General features: G+C 40.9%; 1 protein-coding gene across 1 annotated transcript in view; it reads right to left on the bottom strand.

The window, feature by feature from the left end:
* NIPAL2 (NIPA like domain containing 2) overlaps window positions 1–19,044 on the bottom strand; it is an 81,356-nt gene extending 62,312 nt beyond the window's left edge. Inside the window, exon 1 of the mRNA XM_039255483.1 lies at window positions 18,854–19,044. Within this exon, the coding sequence (XP_039111414.1) occupies window positions 18,854–18,961 (108 nt within the window). The 5' untranslated portion in view covers window positions 18,962–19,044. The remainder of the gene's footprint in view (window positions 1–18,853) is intronic.
* Window positions 19,045–20,681: the final 1,637 nt, after the last annotated feature.

Here is a 20,681-nt window from a genome sequence, read left to right as displayed (position 1 = left end):
AATGAAATCTGGCCATGTGTAGCAACATGGATGGACCTTGAGGGTGTTATGCTGAGTGAAATAAATCAGGCAGAGAAGGACAGCTACCATATGTTTGCACGTATAGGAGGATTAGGAGTAACTTAGCGGAGGACCATGGGGGAGAAGAAGGGGTGAAATAGTGGGGGAGAGGGAGGGAGGCAAACCATGAGAGACTCTTGAATTCTGAGAACAAACTGAGGACTGATGGGTGTGGGGGGAGGGGGGAGATGGGCAGGGAGGAGGACACTTGTGGGGATGAGCACTGGATGTTAAATGGAAACCAACTTGACAATAAACTATTTGAAAAAATAATAAAAAAATAAAAAATTTGAAACAAAAAAAAGAAAACCTATGATATGTCTCTTCTGACTTATTTCACTTAGCATAATACCCTCCAGTTGCAACCATGTTGTTGCAAATGGCAAGATTTCATTCTTTTTCATCAACGAGTAGTACTTCACTATATATATATATATGTATATGCCATGTCTTCTTTATCCATTCATCAGTTGATGGACATTTGGGCTATTGTTGGTAGTGCTGTTATTAACATTGGGGTACATGTGCCCCTCTGAATCAGCGCTCCTGTATCCTTTGGATACATAGCTATTGCTATGTCATAGGGTAATTCTACTTTTAATTTTTTGAGGAATTTTCACACTGTTTTCCAGAGTGGCTGCACCAGTTTGCATTCAAGGGTGGAAGGTTTCTTTTTGGGGTGATGAAACTATTCTAAAGTTGATTGTGGTGATGATCACACAACTCTGTACAGGTACTAAAAACCAGTGTTTTTACAGCATTCAGAGCTGTATACTATATGAATTACATTTCAGTGAAGTTGTTAGAAACAATAAAATAATTTTTAGGATACAAAGTGTTTACATTTTTTTCCTCAGAGAAATAAAATGCTCCCGATGTAGTTAGCTCTCTTACAGTCTCTTTTCCCTTCCAGAGAAGTTGTTAACTTTTCTGAAGTTGATTTAGGTCCATTTCTTTCCTTCCTAGATTTTATTATATTTCTTTACTGAATTTTTTCATCTTCATTTAGACTCTTAACACACTAGCATTTCCTCTTTTTTCCTATATAATAGTATATGCGAGTGCAGCTATACATATTCCTTTAAGTATACCCTCTGTTTTAGCTCCCTGCACACTTTTGGCATGCACAGTTTCCATTGGCATTTAGTTCTAAATACTTCATAATTATTTTATTATTTTATCTGAGCCTTATATTATTCAGAGGTCTGTATTTTAATATTTCTAAATGAACAGAGATGTCAGTCATTGCTTTCTTACCAATTTCTAATGTTATTGAGTTGTAGGCAGGAAACATGCTGTGTGTAAATTAACAAACTAGATGCCTTCTCATCTAGTATATGGTGTAAAGTGAAATTTGTTTTGTGACATAATAGTGTATGGTCAAGTTTTATAAGTATTCCATGTATGCTTGAAAATAAAGTATCCTTAAAAATGTTTATTTTTTATTTTGAGAGAGACAGACAGACTGCAGAGGGGCAGAGAGAGAGAGGGAGAGAGAATCTCAAGCAGGCTGTGTGCTATCAGTACACAGTCTGACACAGGGCTCGAATCCATGAACTGTGAGATCATGACCTGAGCAGAAATCAAAAAGTTGGACGCTTAACTGATTGACTCACCCAGCAACCCCTAAAAAGAAAGTATTTTTAATTGTTGGGTTAACATATTTTATATGTACTTTTTGTATCCATCCATCCATCCATCCATCCATCCATCCATCCATCCACCGATCCTCATTAATTCATTGCTCATCTTTGATAATAAATTTCAGACTGCTTTGTCCATCAATTGCCAATATAGGTATATTAAATATCTAACTAAACATGGACGTTTCCACTTTCCTTTTAAATATATTGAATTTTGCTTTACATATTTTAAGGCTATGGTGTTAGGTTTATAAAAGTTCAGGAGTGTTTTATCTTTCCAGTTAATTATTGCTTTTATCATTATATATTGATTCTTTTAATTTCAATAATGTTTTCACTTTAAAGTTTATTTTATCTGATATTAATATAAGGTAGCTGCTTTCTTTGGAAATTTGCCACTTTCCATATACTTTACTTTCAACATTTCTGTGTCATTATATTTAGTCAGGTCTCTTATACACTTAAAATACCTGAATTTTTTTTAAAAAAACTGTGACTTTCTGTTAAATGGGAAGTTTAGTCCATTTTATTTATTGTGATTATAAATATATTTTCACTCGTTTCTACCATCTTTTTTTGGTATTTACAGTTATTTTGCTTTTTCTTTGCTTTCTAACTTCTCTTTTCCTGAATCTTAGTGGACTGATTGAACATTCTTTACTTTTTTCTTCCCCCTACTCTTTTGGCTAGGAAGTTATATACCTTACTTATATTCTTTTAGTAATTATTATGTTTTTAAAACTTTTTATTTTGAAGTAATTATTGACTCACAGTAGGCTTCAAACAAATGTAAAGCTAGGTCTTTACATTGAAACATTGAAATCAAGAAATCAGAATTGGTAAAGATCTTGTTCAGATTATAAACAGCTATACTAGCGTGTGTGTGTGTGTGTGTGTGTAAGAGAGAGAGAGAGAGAGAGAGAGAGAGAGAGAGAGAGACAAGATACTCCTCTGTGCCATCCTCATAAGATTCTCTTGTTACCGTTTATTGATACACCCATCTTCTTCCCCTCCCCAACCCTAACCTGTAGCAACCACTAATATGTTCCCCGGCCCTAGGATTATATTAATTCACAAATGCTACATAAATGGAAACATGCAGTTTATAAGTTTTTTGAATCGGCATCAGCCTTGAGGTTCATCCATGCTGTTGGATCAATAGTCTGTTCTTTTTGAATTCTGAGTAGTATTCCACGGTATGGGTATAGCACAATATATTTAACCATTCACCCACTGAATGACATTTGAGTAGTTTCCAATTTTTGGCCATATGAATAAAGCTGCTATGAACACTATGTACAAATTCTGCATGAAAATAAGTTTACTTCTCTGGGATAAATGCCAAAAGTGTAATTGGTGGATCATGTGGCAAGCCTATTTTAAGTTTTGAAAAGAATTGCCAAACTACTTTCCAGAGTGGCTGTACCATTTTACATTCCCAACAGCAATATGTATGAGTCATACAGTTTCTCTAATACTAAATCTATCATGCATTCTTGACATAAATTCCAATGTTAATCAATATTCCATCCTTCTGAACATGATAAAAACTTCATTTTAGCTACAGTCTCTTCACTCCTATCTTACCTTACGTGTTCTTGATGGGCTATTAGTTTCACCTTGTTTTTATATCCCCAAATGAGTCATTATTACTTCATACAGCCACTACATACTTATTTATCCATGTTTATCTACTTCTTTGCTCATCACTGTTCTTTTAAAAAACATATCTTTATTGAGATATAATTCACATACTATCATGTTCACCCTTTTAAAGTGTACAATTTGACAGTTTTTTTTAGAACATTCAGGGTTCTCCAGCTATCACCACTATCTTGATTTCAGAACATTTTCCTCATCCCCAAAAACAAACTCCACATCCATGAGCAGCCACTTTCCATTTTCTCTTCCCCTCAGTCCCTGACAACCACCAATTTACTTTCTGTCTGTATGGATTTGCCTGCTGTGGGCATTGTATATACAAGGACTCATACGATATGTGACTTTTTGTGTCTGTTTTCCTTCACCTTAGAATGTTGTTTGCAAGGCTTACTATGCTGTAGCATGCATCAGCATGTATCCAGTATGTAAAATGTATCATTCCTTTGTATGGCTAGGAAGTATTCCATTGTAAGGACACACCACATTTTACTTATGTATTCATCAGGTGGTGGACAATTGGGTCATTTCTACTTTTTGGATATTACATTCTTGTATCTTAATTTTTCTTTTGGGTTCAATGTCCTTCCTGAATAAAACTTTAGTAGGTCTTGAGAGAGAGACAGAGACAGAGACAGAGATAGAGACAGAGAGAGGAGAGAGAGGGGGGAGAGAGAGAGAGACAGACAGACAGAGGGATAGACAGTACATGCTGGAGAGCCAGAGAGAGAATCTTAAGCAGGCCCCATGCCCAGCACAGAGCCCAACACGAGACTTGATCTATAACTGTGAGATCATGACCTGAGTCAAAATCAAGAGTTAGATGTTTAACCAACTGAGCCACCCAGGCACCCAAGTAGCTCTTCCAATGAAAGCTTTGAATTCCAGTTCTCTCTTATTCTGCAAAAATCTTTACATCATCTTTCCCTTTGAGTCCAGGAATACAGGCTGACAGTTATTTCTTTCAGTGCTCCTGGTGATAGTATTATGTTGTCTCCAGGCCCTTGCTGTTGAGTAATAGTTGTCAACCTAATTGTTGTTCCTTTGCAGGCAGTCTGTTATTTTTCTCAGGATGCTTTTAGGATTGTCTTTGTCATTGGTTTTCAGTGGCTTCACTACCATTTTTCAGCATGTGAATTACTTTTTGCTTAGGACTCATGCTTCCTCAATTTGAGGACTCCTGTCTCACCAATTGAGCTAAGTTCTTAACAATCACCTCTTTGAATATCATCTCCCTTTTGTTCTCTCTATTCCCTACACATGGAAGCTCCTGTTACCAGCATGTGAGACTCTTAAATTCTATCCTCCTTGTTTCCTAAAATATCATATTTTCCAACTCTTTTTCTATATACTGAATTCTGGATAATTTCCTCAGAGCTGACTTCTAAGTCAGTTATCTGACTTCCTTCCTCTGATTTAAGTCTTTATACACTTCTATGTCTACATATATTAGACTTTACTATGACGATTTTGTATAAGTCATTTCCTCCCTAGACTCTAAGCTCCTTGAGGGCAGAGCTGTGACTTACTTATCAACTCATTTTTGTAACCCGAATGACTAGGGTTATACGCTAGTATAGGAAATGGCACAAAGGAGCATTTAATAAACAAATGTGATTTGAACTGATTATAAACCATCTAGAAATAGTACACTTTGGCCTTTGGTCCCAGGAAGATCTCAAAGGGAATATTTTGTAATCAACTGGAGTTTGAATACACAAAGTTCTCAGTTTTGTGGGAACACAAGCTTGCCCTAGAACTCAGATTTCAACAATTAAGAGTTTCTACTAATGTATAATAAAAAGCTGCTTGCTGACTTTAAAAATCTAGTTAATTTATATTATAAAAAGAACAAGAAGTATGTAGGTATAAAGCAGATGTCAGACACAGTTTTCTGATAACACTCAGTACAAACTGGTATCTTATTCTTCATTTTTCTGAAACTTTACCTTATTCAATTATTCAAGGTTAATTGCATACTCATTAAATTCATTTCACACATAATTGTAAATAATAGTAATGCAGTAAATCCTCATTAATGTCCCTAATTGAAAGGGAGGGAAACTTCAAGTCTGCAGTGTTTTTAAAAGAAGATGATTTAATTACCTTCAAGAACAAACAGTAACTTGAGTAACCAGTATTAACTGCCGTTTCCAAGTAGAGGCTCTGGTAAATATGCTTTAATAGTTTTAAAATCCTCATCTGCGGGGAGCCTGGGTGGCTCAGTCGGTTAAGTGCCTGACGTTGGCTCAGGTCATAATTGACGGTTTGTGAGTTTGAGCTCCGCATCAGGCTCTGTGCTGACAGCTCAGAGCCCAGAGTCTGCTTGGGATTCTGTATCTTCCTCTCTCTCTGCCCCTCCCTTGCTTGGTCACTCGCTCTCAAAAATGAATTAAAATGTTGAAAAATTAAAAAAAAAATCCTCATCTGCAATCAGGAGTATCATTTACATATAGCAAGCAGCCCCTTATAAACTTGCCTTATAAATTACAAGTGTCTAGTTTACATCATTGTTTTATTCAGAGTGTCATGTTTTCTAGCATTTTAGAATTACTGGCAGTTGAGATCTCTTCTCCTTCCCCTACGCCTTTCTCCCCTCACTGATTTGGAGACTGGTCAGGAAAGAGAACAGAGGCCCGAGAAGGAAAGTGATTTGTGCAAAGTCACACAGCTAGGCAAATTTTGGCAGCAAGTGCACCCCCAGCTCATGTCTGAATCACTACTTCTGACTGCACTAGGCAAGTCAATGTCAATTTACTACAGTTTCAAAATTAGCAGAGTCTGCTTCTTTTTCTCAGTGCAAGTAAAGTAAAGCAAATATAACAGTCAAAAGGAAAGGTTGCTCCACCCCTTAGTAATGCAGTTAGAAGTACAGGCCAGGCACACAGAAAAATGCCCTTAATTCGTTCAGTGCTCACTCTTGTCACCACTGTAGCTTAACTCCTGACTTTTCCAGCATGTCTTGGCAAACAGATAGTGGGAGCCACAGTGAGCAATTTATCTGGAATGAGATTCAAAATACCAGCACTGATAAGTATCAAGGATGTTTTTGTTTTATCTGGAAGAACAATCTTCTATCTTACCTTTGTGCCAGAGGGTTCTTCAGAGATTTTGCATAAAGTTATTGACCGCTAATCCATGGGTGGGGGTGGTTTGGCCTGATGGAGGTAGGCTGTAACAGGGGTGTGTGGAATTGGTAATGGTCTGTCTCAGTTCCGGCTTTGAACTCAAGCATATTCCTGGCTTTGCCTTCAAAACATAAATTTAGAATCAGAACTCAGTGGAGCTAGTGCGTGGTTCAAAAAAACCACCGATTCAGGGCTAGTTTTGAACACTTAATAGTCGTATTCACCTTGCAGCTGGAATAAGGCTTTCTGTCCTGTTCCAGGCAGTAAAACATGCCTGAACACGCAAACGACAGATTTAGTTTCTAGTACTGGAAATACCACAGGTTGAGTGATTTAGGTCAACTAATTCCTGTAGGAATGACCGTGAAGAGCCCAAATCTACAAGGGGATGACACATCTGAGAAATGGGTGTTCAGTTCACCGTTCACCGTGTCTCATGGGAAACTCTTAGGAATGAGCTGGGGCTGTTCTGCATTTGCACTTTATAAACAGGTAGACAATTACCTCACCTCCAGAACCTCCCTTTCTGGACAGGAGGATACCTGAATTCTTAGTAATATTTAAGTATTAGGGGTGAAGACTCATAATGTGTACAATGTACAACTTACTTTCAAATTACAATGACAATATAAAGTATAAAACACACACACACACACACACACAGACACCAAACAAATGTTTCACAATGTTAACAATTGGTGAATCCCCAGATGAAGGGCATGTGGTGTTTATTGTTCTACTCTTCTTAATTTTCTAGAAGTTGGAAAATTTTCAAACTAAGAAGTTTTAAAAAATGCGGCTTTACAGACTTGATGAAATTAAAGGGAATATGGATTCATTTAAAAAGAGTTAAAAGAAGAGAGGATAGCAAGAAAAGCAAGAAATGCAAAGCAAGCGGGCTGAACCAAGGAAAGATATTAAGGAGAAAAATAAAAGCACTGCATAACTTAAAACCACATGTAGACTGCCTGGGAAAAACACACAATGTGGAGGGAAAGGACATGCGGTACAAGTGATTGGAGAGAAGATGGTAGATACGGGAGACTGACAACTTGAGGAAGCTCACCTCTGGTGCTATTCATTCAGTCACGCATCCATTTGGTATTTATTTAACAACTGCTAAATATTAGGTTCTATGTCAGGAACTGAGGATGCAAAGGACCCTAAAGGAGCTCAGAAGAAGTAGAAAAAGCACCAATTACAAACAGACTATCACCTGTGAAATCTCTACTAGAGATAGACGCTACGGAAACAGAAGGGACAGAGTGCAAATCTTCCTAGCTTGGAGAGTATATTAGCCACAGGAGTGGCTGCTGTGACAAATTACCACAAACCTGGTGGTGCCTTAAAACAAGAGAAATTTATTCTCTTACGGTTTTGGAGGCCAGAAGCCCAGAATCTATTTCACTGGGCTGAAATCAAGATGGCAGAGGTACATTCCCTCTGAAGGCTCTGGAGGTCAATTCATTTCTTGCCTCTCCCAGTTTCTGATGGCTGCTGGCATCTCACTGCTTTATGGTTCTATCGCTCCAATCTCTATGGCCACATTGCCTTCTCCCTCTCTCTCTCTCTCTCTCTCTCTGTCTCTTTTTTTTTTTTGTATGAAATCTCTCTGTGCCTCTCTCTTACATAAAGATGGCATTAGGGTCCATCCAGATAATCCAGGATAGTCTTCCTATCTCAAGATCTTTAACTTAAGTATGTATGCAGTACACAGGGTGTCTGAAGGGCCTGAGGCAGCCAGCAGAGTTGGACCAGAGAGGCAGGCGGGAGCTGCTGTGTGCCATGAATCTGTAGGTGGTATTATGGCACGGAAGACTTTAAATTAAAGAATAGGTCCAGCTTTTCTTTCTTTTTTTTTCAAGTTTATTTATTTTGGAGAGAGAGAGAGAGAGAGCACGTGAGCACAAGTGGGGGAGGGGCAGAGAGTGAGGGAGACACAGAATCCAAAGTAGGCTCCAGGCTACCAGAACAGAGCCTGAGGCAGAGGTCAAACTCATGAACCACGAGATCATGACCTGAACTGAAGTCGGACACTTAACCAACTGAGCCACTCAGGCGCCCCCAGATTTTACTTTTAAGAAGACTCATCTTGAGGCACCTGGGTGGCTTAGTTGGTTAAGCATCTGACTTTGGCTCAGGTCATGATCTCATGGTTCATGGGTTTGAGCCCCGTGTCAGGCTCTATGCTGACAGCTCAGAGACTGGAGACGGCTTCAGATTCTGTGTCTTTCTCTCTGTCCCTCCTCCTCTCATGCTATGTCTCTCTCAAAATAAATACATAAACATTAAAAAAAAGAAGAAGACGACTCATCCTGGCTACAGCATGGAGGATGGACTGGCACAGAGCAAGACCAGAGAACAGGAAAGCCATTTAGGAGATGACTTCAGAGAAGAAGTAGGGGCAACGGGAGAGTTAATTACAACAGGGCCAGGAAGAAACAATATTCATATTCCTAGTGGTAAACATTGGAGACAACCTGAAAAATGTAATACTTTTTGGATTACTGAATGGGTTGGACTGTTCTTAACACTAATTTCCTTTGCCCTTGTAAATAATTGAGTTGTCTGCAATACTAACTCAAACTGAGTTAAAACTATAATCCCATATGTGAAAAAAAAAAAAAAAGAAAGAAAAATGCTCAGGCAGGAACAGATTTTTAACTTGTTATCTTGGTTATTGCATGCTATAAGGTTATTACCTTTCTATCCTGAGAAAGTCTCATGCTATTGGATCCAAATCTGGTGATTCAGAGCCAGCAGACTAGATCTGCATTACATAACACAGTATATTGTTGCTATCCTACAAACAGGTCTATGCCAATTTGTAATCAGCCTTAAACGTAGGCAGAAAAAGCCCAGCATATTGCCTTCCCATACAATTAAGAGCTATTACATTTTGTCTTTTCCTTGGGAACACATTTACTTACATAATTGTACATTCATTATTTTTAAAAACCAAACTCCATTAAGGATAAGCCTTACTAAGCTTACCAAGAAGGCATCATGCTTTTTGCCTTAGAGAAATTTAAGCTACAGTAGAAAAAATTTATGGGAAAAGTAATATATTTAATAATACGTCCTTCGTCCTTCGGGTGCTTTTAACACTTTGTTAAAAGGACAGCAACAATAGTCAGGAAAGGTGAGATACCAATTCAGGAAGTCTTAAACTTGGTTCTATTATAAAACAAATCAACCTCATACAAGGTTGGGAAGGGAATCTTTGAAGCAAAGGCAGACATGCTGAACACAAAGAATGCTCTTATTTCCATCCAGACAGATAAAAGGTCGCATAATGTTCAAATTTTGCAAGAACATACTCAGAATAATAATTTTAAAACTCTGTAATCCCTTGGTTTCAAAGAAGCAAGATTGCAGTCTGCCTTCTGCGGGGCCATTCCAGGGTGTGGAAGAGGCTTCCCACACTAAAGCTGGGAACTTGGGAGCTCTCGGGGTTATAACTCCTTCCGTACACCTGCCTGGGTTTCTAGGGTATATGTCCTTTTGAAGAGCAAAAGGCCTTTGGCTTGCCTTGAACTCTGGTCAGCTGCATCCGTCTAGAGACTGAACTCTATTGTCTATGTGAGGTATCAGCCACTGGGTGAATTTCTGCCTCAAAATGAGGGAGGGATAATGACATTGCCACTCTCTGACAGACTTCTGCCAGAGACTTTCGTGGCCCTTGCCACCCACCAGACCAGATCTTCCTGACAGAAGGCAGGAATCAAGTTCAAGTTTTCTATACTTCTTAGGCACCGTGACTTGCACTTTTCATTGCCTCTAAAGGGCCACTCCTCATACATAGCCAAGATCATTTCCCCTATCCCCAAGCTCCTTATTCCAGGCCAATTATAGTGACTGTGATTTGGGTCTGCAAATGTAGTTCAAAAGATTAATAAAACACTCTACATGTAACTCACAATTCTGGTCTACTTTATGGCTGTGGCAGCTGCTTATAATATGAGGTCTGCTTATATTTTGCTCACAAAGAACCACTCATTTCTCCACTGCCATGACTCAGAGAGCCATATCCAAAGGTATATTATAGTGTTTCCTCTTCCGCTTTGGCTCCCTTATTTACAAATATATACCGGTACTATGATAGTCTGGAAGCTTCATGTAAACAGTCCATCAGATAGTGTAAGCAATAGTAGCTTCACACCAGCCCTTCTTCAACTGTTGTGTATCACGTAATTATAAAACATTCTCTCTCTCTCCCTGTCTCTCCCTCTTTGTCATAAATAAACACATTATATATATCACATATATATGGCTACATTTTGAGGACACGGGCCATGTCTTCTGATATCTTTGATATCACTGTCCAACACTGCTTTGTTAAGAAGGGCTCTCTGCATGTGATTTTTACTGAGTGGAATGCTGACTACATTTTAGGCCCTCATTTCTTGATTAGCTGATCAAGCTCAATATGGGCTATGACAACAGGGAACACAAAGTTATGTCCGTAAAAGCCCTGGAACAATCAGACATCTGCAAGTCTAGAGACTGAAGAGGAAACATACCCCAGAATTCACAGGATTCACCCCAAACTTGAATGAGATATTAGAAATGCTAACCTGACTTCTAGGATTCCACACAGTGTTGCATTCATATACCATACCTTTTTTCACCTAAATCCACTAAACTTTTAGGAGTTTCCAACTTACTGAAGAGGTGATTGTTGATGGTAAAGGAATTTTTAAGCAGGTAGAATCAAGATAGAGACTAAGCAAGGGACACTTCCTTTGCCAAATGATTCCCTTTGACTTTTCCATCAATAAGAAAGGGAAGGGCCCTTTGTGGATTTTTTGGGGGTGATGGTGTATGAGGGGTGGGTCTAGAATTTAGAAATAAGTCACCACTTAGACCTGATGCTAATAAAAATATTTTAGAATTGAGGAGATTATACTATTCAGGTCTCACCTATAAAGACAAGCAGGCTAAATAGGGGGCAACTTTTTGAGGGCTTCTCATGTGAGCCTACAGAAAAGGAAGGTCCTGGATAAGCTGTGAGGGTATTAGCTTGAAAGTTGCCTAAGAAGACAATAATCCGCAAGAGGACATTGTTGTTAGGGGCACACAGTAACTCCTTTTCTTGGTTATAGGACCCCCATGCATCCAGCCCTTCCCAAGGGTGCCCACATTCTTCGGGGATACCAAGCCCAGTAACTCTAGCTTTGGTGACTGGCATGGGAAAGGTCATGGACCTAACCTCATCCCGTCAGACTAAAGCCCATTTATTTTCATTGGTTGAGAAAGTCAAGCTTCCCCTCCTGGAAGTGGAAGGGAGAATGTGGGCTAGTGGGGCGAATCTTCTAAAAGTGGAACTGACAAACTCTTAAGGAACCAAAGTTAAAGAGGACAGTGAGATACTGGGCCTTCACCACGTTGTTAGAGCCTCTGGATCAAGGCTTAGGTGGACCCGGAGTTCTTCTGGACTTTTATGTTAAGCTGATAAATTTTCCTTTATTATTTAAGCCAGTTAATGTTAGGTTTTCTGTGACTTGCAAACTAACATCTCTTAATTACAAGACATTCTTGGTAGGGAAGCCAAGTTAAGCTAGAAGACAGACAGAACTAAGGCCAGTGGTCCAAGTTAGTCCCAGAACAAACCAGCTGGAGAGGTACACAGAAGGAAAGGTGGGTGACTTAGGAAAGCAGTACTGAGACTGCAAGCAGACAGCAGGACACTCACTGTAGGCATGACCTGTCAGGCCGGGTCTCTGAAGGGGTCAGGCCAGGACAAATAATCCTTGGTGAGGCGCTCAGGACGAAGTGTATGTTAACTTGTATTTATATAAGTTTTATATTTATATTTATAAATATATGTATTTATATAAAACTTGTATTTATATAGTCTGTACCTCCAGACATGTCCCAAAGATGACATGAGGCCATGCTAAGAATGACCAAGGGCCAGGCAAGTGACAAGAGAAGGCACAGGCAGGGAACTGCGTGAGGGGACATATTACCTGCCAGCTCCCAGGCAATCAGAACATTCTGGTGAACCAGGAAAGACTGTGCGATGAGCTTTACTTTATGGAAAAGGTGAGTTTATCTGGCACATAGTGGGAGGTGAATTATAAAAAGGTCCAAATGGAATAGAGTGATGCTGGATGTTTGGGAGAAAATAAATAAACAAGCACACCCAAGCTAAAATAAACGGCATGGGAGTCTCAACATTAACAGTCCCTCCCAGGGTGGGAGTGCTGGGCCTTCTGGTTAAACTACGATCAGTGTCTGGTACTGTGACCACACTGCTGCCACCAAACACCTCTGTCACTGTTCCCAGTGCTACACACCCATCTCCCCAGCCCAGGAGTCTGGAAAGGTGCAGAAGTCATAGGAAGAATCCTTGCCTTAGTACTTCAAGGTAACAAGTGTTCCAGTGAGGAAATTACTGCAGTTAGGAAGTGTTCTGGAATGTGAATATGTTTGGAGAGGGAAGATACCAAAGGGAAATACCAAAGGGAATAAGGAAGGCATTAGATATAGAGAAATCAGTGGTTTTAGGTTAAATAAAGAAAAGTTACATCAAACGTCTAACATGATTTCTCTTATTTCTTTCCATTTGCAATGAACTAATAATTACTGATTATTAGAAATACATATTTTAGGACATTTCTTATAATATAGGTTGACTATAATACTACCAGTAATAATATATTTTAGAGTACTTTCTATGTGTCTGGCACTTTGCTAACTTTTGGACACACATTATCCTTTAAAAAAAAATTTTTTTAGTGTTTATTTTTGAGACAGAGAGAGACAGAGCATGAGTGGGGGAGGGGCAGAGAGAGAGGGAGACACAGAATCCAAAGCAGGCTCCAGGCTCTGAGCTGTCAGCACAGAGCCTGATGCGGGGCTAGAACTCACAAACCATGAGATCATGGCCTGAGCCAAAGTCAGATGCTTAACTGACTGAGCCACCCAGGTGCCCCCATCCATTATCTTTTCTTATTGCCACATCAAACATATAAGGTATGTGGCATTATTATTATTACCATTTCAACAGAGAAAGCCAAGATTTGGAGAAATTAGGAACCTTGCCAACACCTCTGGTAAAAAGACTGAGCTTTAAAACTGCACTACACAAAACCAAAAAGGATAGTTTAGGGGAATATCATCCTTTCCACAGTAAGCACTCAAATATCAACTTGAACAACCATCAACATTTTAAAAAGAAATTGCTCAAGTAATCCTCAGTTGTTTGTTTAAGCAAAGTGACTATGGCATACCACCTCCCACGGGGTGTATATGGTATACCATTCTCCACCTGGGTAAAACGTGTAAGTTGAACAGCTATAGAATGCTAATATTATTTTTTAAACTTAAAAAAATTGTAGGATATGGACAACCGCAAAGAGAATGACATAGATGAATAAATTACTTAACTAAATTATTATAAGGTTAACACTCTTATAACACCATCCAGATCAAAAAACAGAAATTGGGTACCCACCGAAAGCCTTCTCTTTGCCTCACCCATCGCGCCCTCTCCCTTCCCACAAGGAAACACTGGCCTGACTTTACTGCAACCATTTTCTTACCTTCCCTTTAGTTTTATCACCCAAGTGTGCATCCTTTTTCAGATAGGGTTTTTAGGTCTATTTTATTTTATTTTTATTTTTAACTTTTTAAGGTCTATATGAATCTACAGCTCCTCCATCCATCTCTCCCTTTTCTTATAAAAATGATTTTTGAAGAAATGGAACCATTTAAATCTATAAAATAGCAAAGTTTCCCATAGCCTGAATTTTGCTGATTACATCAATACAAATATTGTAGCTAGTTAGTATAAATCAAGCCATAAGGAGAATATCAGGTAGAATGAAATGCAAACATCTTGTCTGCCAAATTCACAGGAGCATTAAGACTCCTCCTCTAACAAAACCATGGGACGATGATGATGATTTATTTATTTTTTTTGTTTTTACTAATCTGCTTCTTCCTTTCTCTTGCTGCCTCATAACCCATACATTTCACAGAAAATCTGGTAAAGGGAAAATGCCATGTTGGATATATAAGAAAGTAAAAAAAACCCCATAAACATAAACAAAACAAAAAAAAGAGATTTTTCTCGGGAAGGAAATGGAAAGGACCAACAACCTCTACTCAGTCCTTTGGTTATTTGTAAGTTTTGGCACTTTTCTTTCTTTAAGAGGCAGCCGGGTCAGCTACCAGCAGGAAAGAAATAGATGGTGGCAAAGCAAAATTAATACAAAGGTAACAAAAAAATCAATGCGATTTTTCTTTAGTGCAATGAAACAAGCCATATTCATTTCCCCCTCATTTTTCCTCTTTCCGCCACAGTCTTTTCAAGCCTTACTTTCTAAGCAATGGCCTTCAGGCAAGGGATAAGAATAGCTGTGTAGTTAGACCTACTTGTTGTGAGATCTAAAGGCAAATTATTTAACACACGTTTCCTTGCATGAACAGTGAAGATAATCTGTACCTTACAAGGTTGTTGGGGAGCTCCACTGAGATAACAGCTATAAAGTGTCACAAAGTAAATGCATAACAAATGTCAGTCTCTTGGTTTTGCCTCTTCTCTGCCAAGTTGTATCCATTTTCCTTTAAATATGTTGACTTCAAAAATTCAAGCCGTTGAAAATCAAAAGTTCAAATAAAGGACATAAAAAAATCCTAAATCTTCATTTCACCCTATGCAGAATAAACCTTTTTGACAATGTCCTTGTGAATTTAGATACTTGGCAACATGCTTAAACTTTAAGAACCAGGGACAAAACCCCTCCTTCACAATGTTTCCTCCATTCATCCTTTCTGTTCATTCCCCTGCGACCTTGCTGGTTTGGCACTATTTAATCAATCAGATAGCAAAAGGGAGACTGCAGATCATTTATTCCAACCCTCATTTTACTGGAAAGCCCAGAGTGACTTGCCTAACCACACTCTAGTTCACAGCTGAGGCTAGACTACAGCCTCTAACACTGGTTGCACAATAAATGCCTCCAAGGGCCAGTAGGTAAAAAAGATGAGAATAAAGGAGGGTCCTAGGTGGGGAGCGCAGCTGCTCTGAGCTGTGAACTTCAGCTATAGTTACCATGTGGGACAGGTGGGGAAGAGGGCCAAGTGCTGCTAGAACTTCTAGCATTTAAATCATTGAAACTTGAAACTTTATATATAATCTACTTGCTTTTAATCATTGAAACTTGAAACTTTATATATAATCTACTTGCTTTTAATGCTGGCAATGTATTAAACATTTTTTAAAGCCTCTCTGCGAGTCAAACAAGACACATCTGTGGGCTGGATTTAGCCAATTTGAGGCCTCTGCATCCTGGTAACCTTAAATTCCTTTTATTTAATTTGCTTTGATTCTCATACTCCTTGCTCAAAAAACCTTCGATGGTTCCCCATTGTCTACAAAGTCCAAATTTCTTAACCAGTCCTTCAAGGCAATCTGTAGCCATATTTAAGACCCCAAATTCTATTTCCACCTTACAGTCTCCATGCTCCACTGCAATTAGAATGGCTACTGACCTCTACACCAGGTACACAAATATTCAAAAAGACACCTGACCCGGCCTCGTGGTCTGTCCTTGGTCCTCATACTTTCCCTCTCTTGGACTGACTTCCTTCTACCTGTGCACTCCCATCAGTGAAACTCTGTCCACCCTTAAGTGCCCAGCTTAAATACCACCCTTCCACAAAATATCCCTGGTGGCCCCTGCGAAAAGCACCTTGCTCCGAATTTCTTTAGGACTTTATATCACTCACATGACACTTAAAGCATGCTCCCAGCTTTCAGAGTTACCTGCACAGTTCATTTCCCCAAGCACCTAATAATACTCCTAGAAGGAGAGGTTTGGATTTGAAGACTATGGTGTTTTGAACAAAGCCGGAGGCTCAATAAACATCTTAGAAAGATTACCCTGTTATACAGAAAACTTGTGGACCAAACATGAAGAAAATACCTTTACAGAATTTATTGCATCTGTACTTTCACAGGTAGACTCCTGAGTGACAAAGAAAGGTCAAAGACCTCACTTCTCTGGTTTCCCAAAACATTTTCCCCACTGAACTACTACCTTCTACCTGCTTGGAGATTTCCTCCTCTAGAAGCACTCACATTTTTGCCCTGGACAACACTGATTCTAAGAGACCACTGTTAAATAGTCATCTGTTGTATGAAAGTGTTAGTTTTTTGCTATGAGTAAGGTTAATTTATCAGTCTGATGGTTATCACTTGACATTGTCATCAAATAGTTTACTGGTGATAAAATTGATTAAACCCTGGCTATCCATCAACCAAGGCTAATTTTCAGTGGGAGAGTCTTAAACTTGTATCTCACACTTTGTTTTTCTGGAACTACCCCCATTTTCAGTCATCTACATTCAACGATGTCAAAAAAAGAAAAGAAAAAAAAATAGACTCTATTTTATTTTTACTGACCTGGCCAGCCCTGGAGGCACTCAATCAAATGTTTGCTGAGTGAATTTTAAAGTCAATTTTCACAGTCCTGTATATCGTAGAAGATGGCCTAAATGTGTACAACAATGGCAAAAGTTGATACAATTTTACCTCAAACTATAGTTTAGATGTCAGCTGAGTAATTTCAATCAGCATATGCCAGACACACCCTTTTCAATCTGTACAAATACATATTGTCAGTGGCAAGTTAGGCCTTGCAAACATAAAGTTAAGTCCTCACATTTATGTCACGTGGTAACCCGTTTTGATGTTAGAGAGCCAAGACAATATTGAATTCCAGGAAACATCAAAGAAAACTGATGACAGGGGTTTCCACTGTGAAAACAATGGTTTTTTTTTCCTGTTCTGGATGATGCCATTCATTGTAAGTCACAACTACTAACCCTCTAATTTCTTTACCAAAAGAAAAAAAAATGTTTGTTCTTAAACCTTCACTGGGAGTACTTCTAGCATAAACACATTGTAACATGCTTATAACCTATGTGAGCATAAGCATAGTTTAACAGACTCAAAGAGCTTCCCATGAAAAGCAATTCTTGGGGCTCCTGGGTGGCTCAGTCGGCTGAGCATCAGACTTCGGCTCAGGTCATGATCTCATTCATGGTTTGTGAGTTTGAGCCCCAGGTCGGGCTCTGTGCTCACATCTAGCTCAGAGCTTGGAGGCTGTTTCAGATTCTGTGTCTCTCTCTCTCTCTGACCCGCCCCTGTTCATGTTCTCTTCTCTCTCTCTCAGAAATAAATAGAAAAACACTTAAAAATTAAAAAAAAAAAAAAGAAAGAAAGAAAAGCAATTCTTTTCTTTGTACCTCCTGTGAAGGAAGATGTCCAGTAGGTTACAGACAGAGACAAAGAGGCTCAAAGTCCCCTCACCTTTCCTACTTTAGTATGTTTTGTGGTAAAACAGACTTAGTGCAAATACTCTCCCCTGTGTTGAAAACTAGTAGGGTGAACATAGTTATTTTGTCTTTATATTAAAAAAAATCTGTGTTAAATTTCTGAAAACAAAATTTTAACATTTTAGAAATATTCAAAACACTTTTCAAGCATAAAAGGAATGCTAAGACTTTTATTGTTGGTTCAAACACGTTTTAGACCAATAACAAACAGTTTGACTACATTGTTGTAAAATAAGAAAGCCCGCGGAGTTGCTAAAGAACAAGACAAAACACACTTATGATCACAGGTGGAAGCCTGGGATGCACTACATCAAGTTCGCCTGCCCCCACTTGAAAGAATACAAATGCGTCTAGAGAATGGGCTCGCCAGAGCTGTGTCTCTGACCTTAAACCAAGCCAGAAATAAAGGGGCAGCTCCAGTCCCCTTCGATCTCGCTCAATGTGTGTTTCCAGCAGAAACTGGCCTTGTTGAGGCTGCCAATGTTTTCCCGAAGGAGCGGTGAGACGGGGAGGGAGTCAAGCAACTGCCACCCGAGAATATCGGTGCTCTTCGCGCGGAATTGGGAAGAGCGGTGTGCTGAGACTGTGGGGACACTCAGGCACGCAGAGCATCTGCACTGGGGTGACATTTGGTTGCCCTTCATGAGCTCCCTGCTTCTGACAATGGGGTATCCTTTTTTTTTTTAACTGTAAAATGATCCTGGGAAGGGCGTGGAATATGGTGGAAGGAGATTCACCCCACACTCCTAGAATCCTTCCGGGAGAAGGCGGATTCAGTGTTCGGGACCCAGAGGCCCAGGAATGACCCCGCCGAGGTCACAACCGCAGACTTTTGCGCCCCAGTCCCAGGGACCGACGCCGCGGGGAGGAAGGCCGGGGGCGCCCGCGCTCTCCCCAGCTGGGGGCAGTTAAGTGAACGTGTGGCAACATCCTAACCCCGTGGCCTGAGAGCCGGCGCGCGGGCGGCCCCGCCCTTGTCCCCGCCGGGCGACAGGGCCGGCCGGCCCTTACCTGGTTCCTGCGGTACCACGCGCCAGACAGGGAGCCGTTGCCGGCGCCCAGCGCCCCGTACGTGAAGTTCCGGGACAGCTCGTCCACGGCGGCCGAGGCGGCGGCCATTGGGGCTCGCTCCCGGCGCTCGGGCTCGGGCTCCGGCCGCCTCGCGGCCCCGCCGCTCCGCCAGGCGCCGCCGAGGAGGCGCGCCCTGCGGAGGCCGCGCCCGGGCCGCGCCGGGGCCACTTCCTGCTCGGCTCCGCGGACGGCGGGCGCGCCGGGGCCACCTGGCTCCCGCCCTCGCGCGGCCGCAGGTGCGGCGCCCGCCCGCCCGCACGCCCCGCCCGGCGCGGCCTCAGCCCTCCCGCGCCAGGTGCCCGCGGGGAGCCCCGCCGGCTGCGGCCTCCCGGGGCGGCTCGCCGCGCCCCTGACCGCCCAGGGCGGATCCCCGAGCGCGCGAGGGGGCCGCACCTGCCGGGGCGACAGGGACGTGTCTCCACCGGCGCTTCCAGCCCCGGCCAGCGCTCGGGCAGTAAGCACTGAAGTGAATGGGAGACAGACCCATCCGGCCCAGCGCGGCCAGCCACCGTCGCCCCGTCTGTACCTGATAGCACCGGCTATGACACTTTCCTCACTTGCTTTCTCAGAGTTGTTTGCATATGGAAAAGTCACGAGTTCCCGAAAATATTGTAAGCAGCATGAGAATAAAGGTTGGATCGATTACATCTGGATGCCAACAACTGACAGACCTTCAGTAAATATTACTGCAAGGAAGGAAGGAATCTCCTGTGGTAGCTGGGGAACCCCAACGTTTCTTCCAGAAATGGGGTTTCCTTCCGATGGAACCAGAAGAAATTGCCGAAACGTTGCCAGCTACTGGATATAAGAATTTAGAATGGGAGATAACTGTTAAGGGTCTTAATGAACTCTAACTAGATGTTTTGGTTTTGTCTATATTAAAATTCTACTGTGTTACTACAAATGATTTGTAAGATAGCTCCGACCTTGAGGTTCCTAGGATTCTATATTGTTGCCTGAAGCCCTGGAACTTGCAATTCTTTTCTTTACAGAATGATGAGGTTCTTCTTACATAATGTGTTTTGACTGCCATGACTTCATTACAGATAGACCTTCAAGAGAAGGGAATAGCTGCCTAGTGGGAAAGCTGGGAGAAAGTATTCAGTGTTTATTAAGGGGAAGTGAGCAGCTGAGAGGAGGAAATGAGAAAAAATATGTTAGGTAGAGAAATATCAAGACATGTCTCTAGGTTCTGTAGTTTTTTGCTCAACGAACAGTTAATATGGTAGCTAACTACCTGCAATCTTAAGAGGCTAATTTATTTCAAATTAATATCTGAAGGAAAAATTTTTTTAATATCTTCTATAATATCACATTGTGTTGGTGATTTATTAATGCTTCCATCAGTTGAGATGCTTTAGGGTACAAGTAACAAAATATCCCAATACAAGTGGCTTAGACAACAAGCATCTGTTATCTCTGGAGGGAATGTGATTCTCTGTGCCTCTGTGATATCGTCACTTCCATCTTTCTGCTCTACCGTGCCTGATGTATCAGGCTTTTTCCCTTTTCGTGGTGGCAGCTCTGGGCATTACATGCAAAAATAACCACATTCAGAAAAAAGGCAAGGCATCTCTTCTTATGCATTGTTATTGGAGAGGAAAACCTTATTCAAACTCCCCCAGCAATCTCCCCTTAAGGTCCCATTAGCCAGGACTAGGGTCACATGCCCATCCATGTTCTACCTGCAAGGGAGGTTGGGAAAGGGATTCTCAGGCATTTCCAGCCTTCAGAGTGAGAGGCGAGCCCTATCAGCAAGGGAGAAACC

Source organism: Hyaena hyaena, unplaced genomic scaffold (genome assembly GCF_003009895.1).
Source record: "Hyaena hyaena isolate Hyena2069 unplaced genomic scaffold, ASM300989v1 scaffold_533, whole genome shotgun sequence".
Taxonomy (NCBI): domain Eukaryota; kingdom Metazoa; phylum Chordata; class Mammalia; order Carnivora; family Hyaenidae; genus Hyaena; species Hyaena hyaena.
Note: the sequence above shows the minus strand (reverse complement) of the source record. Positions and strands in the feature narration are given on the sequence as shown.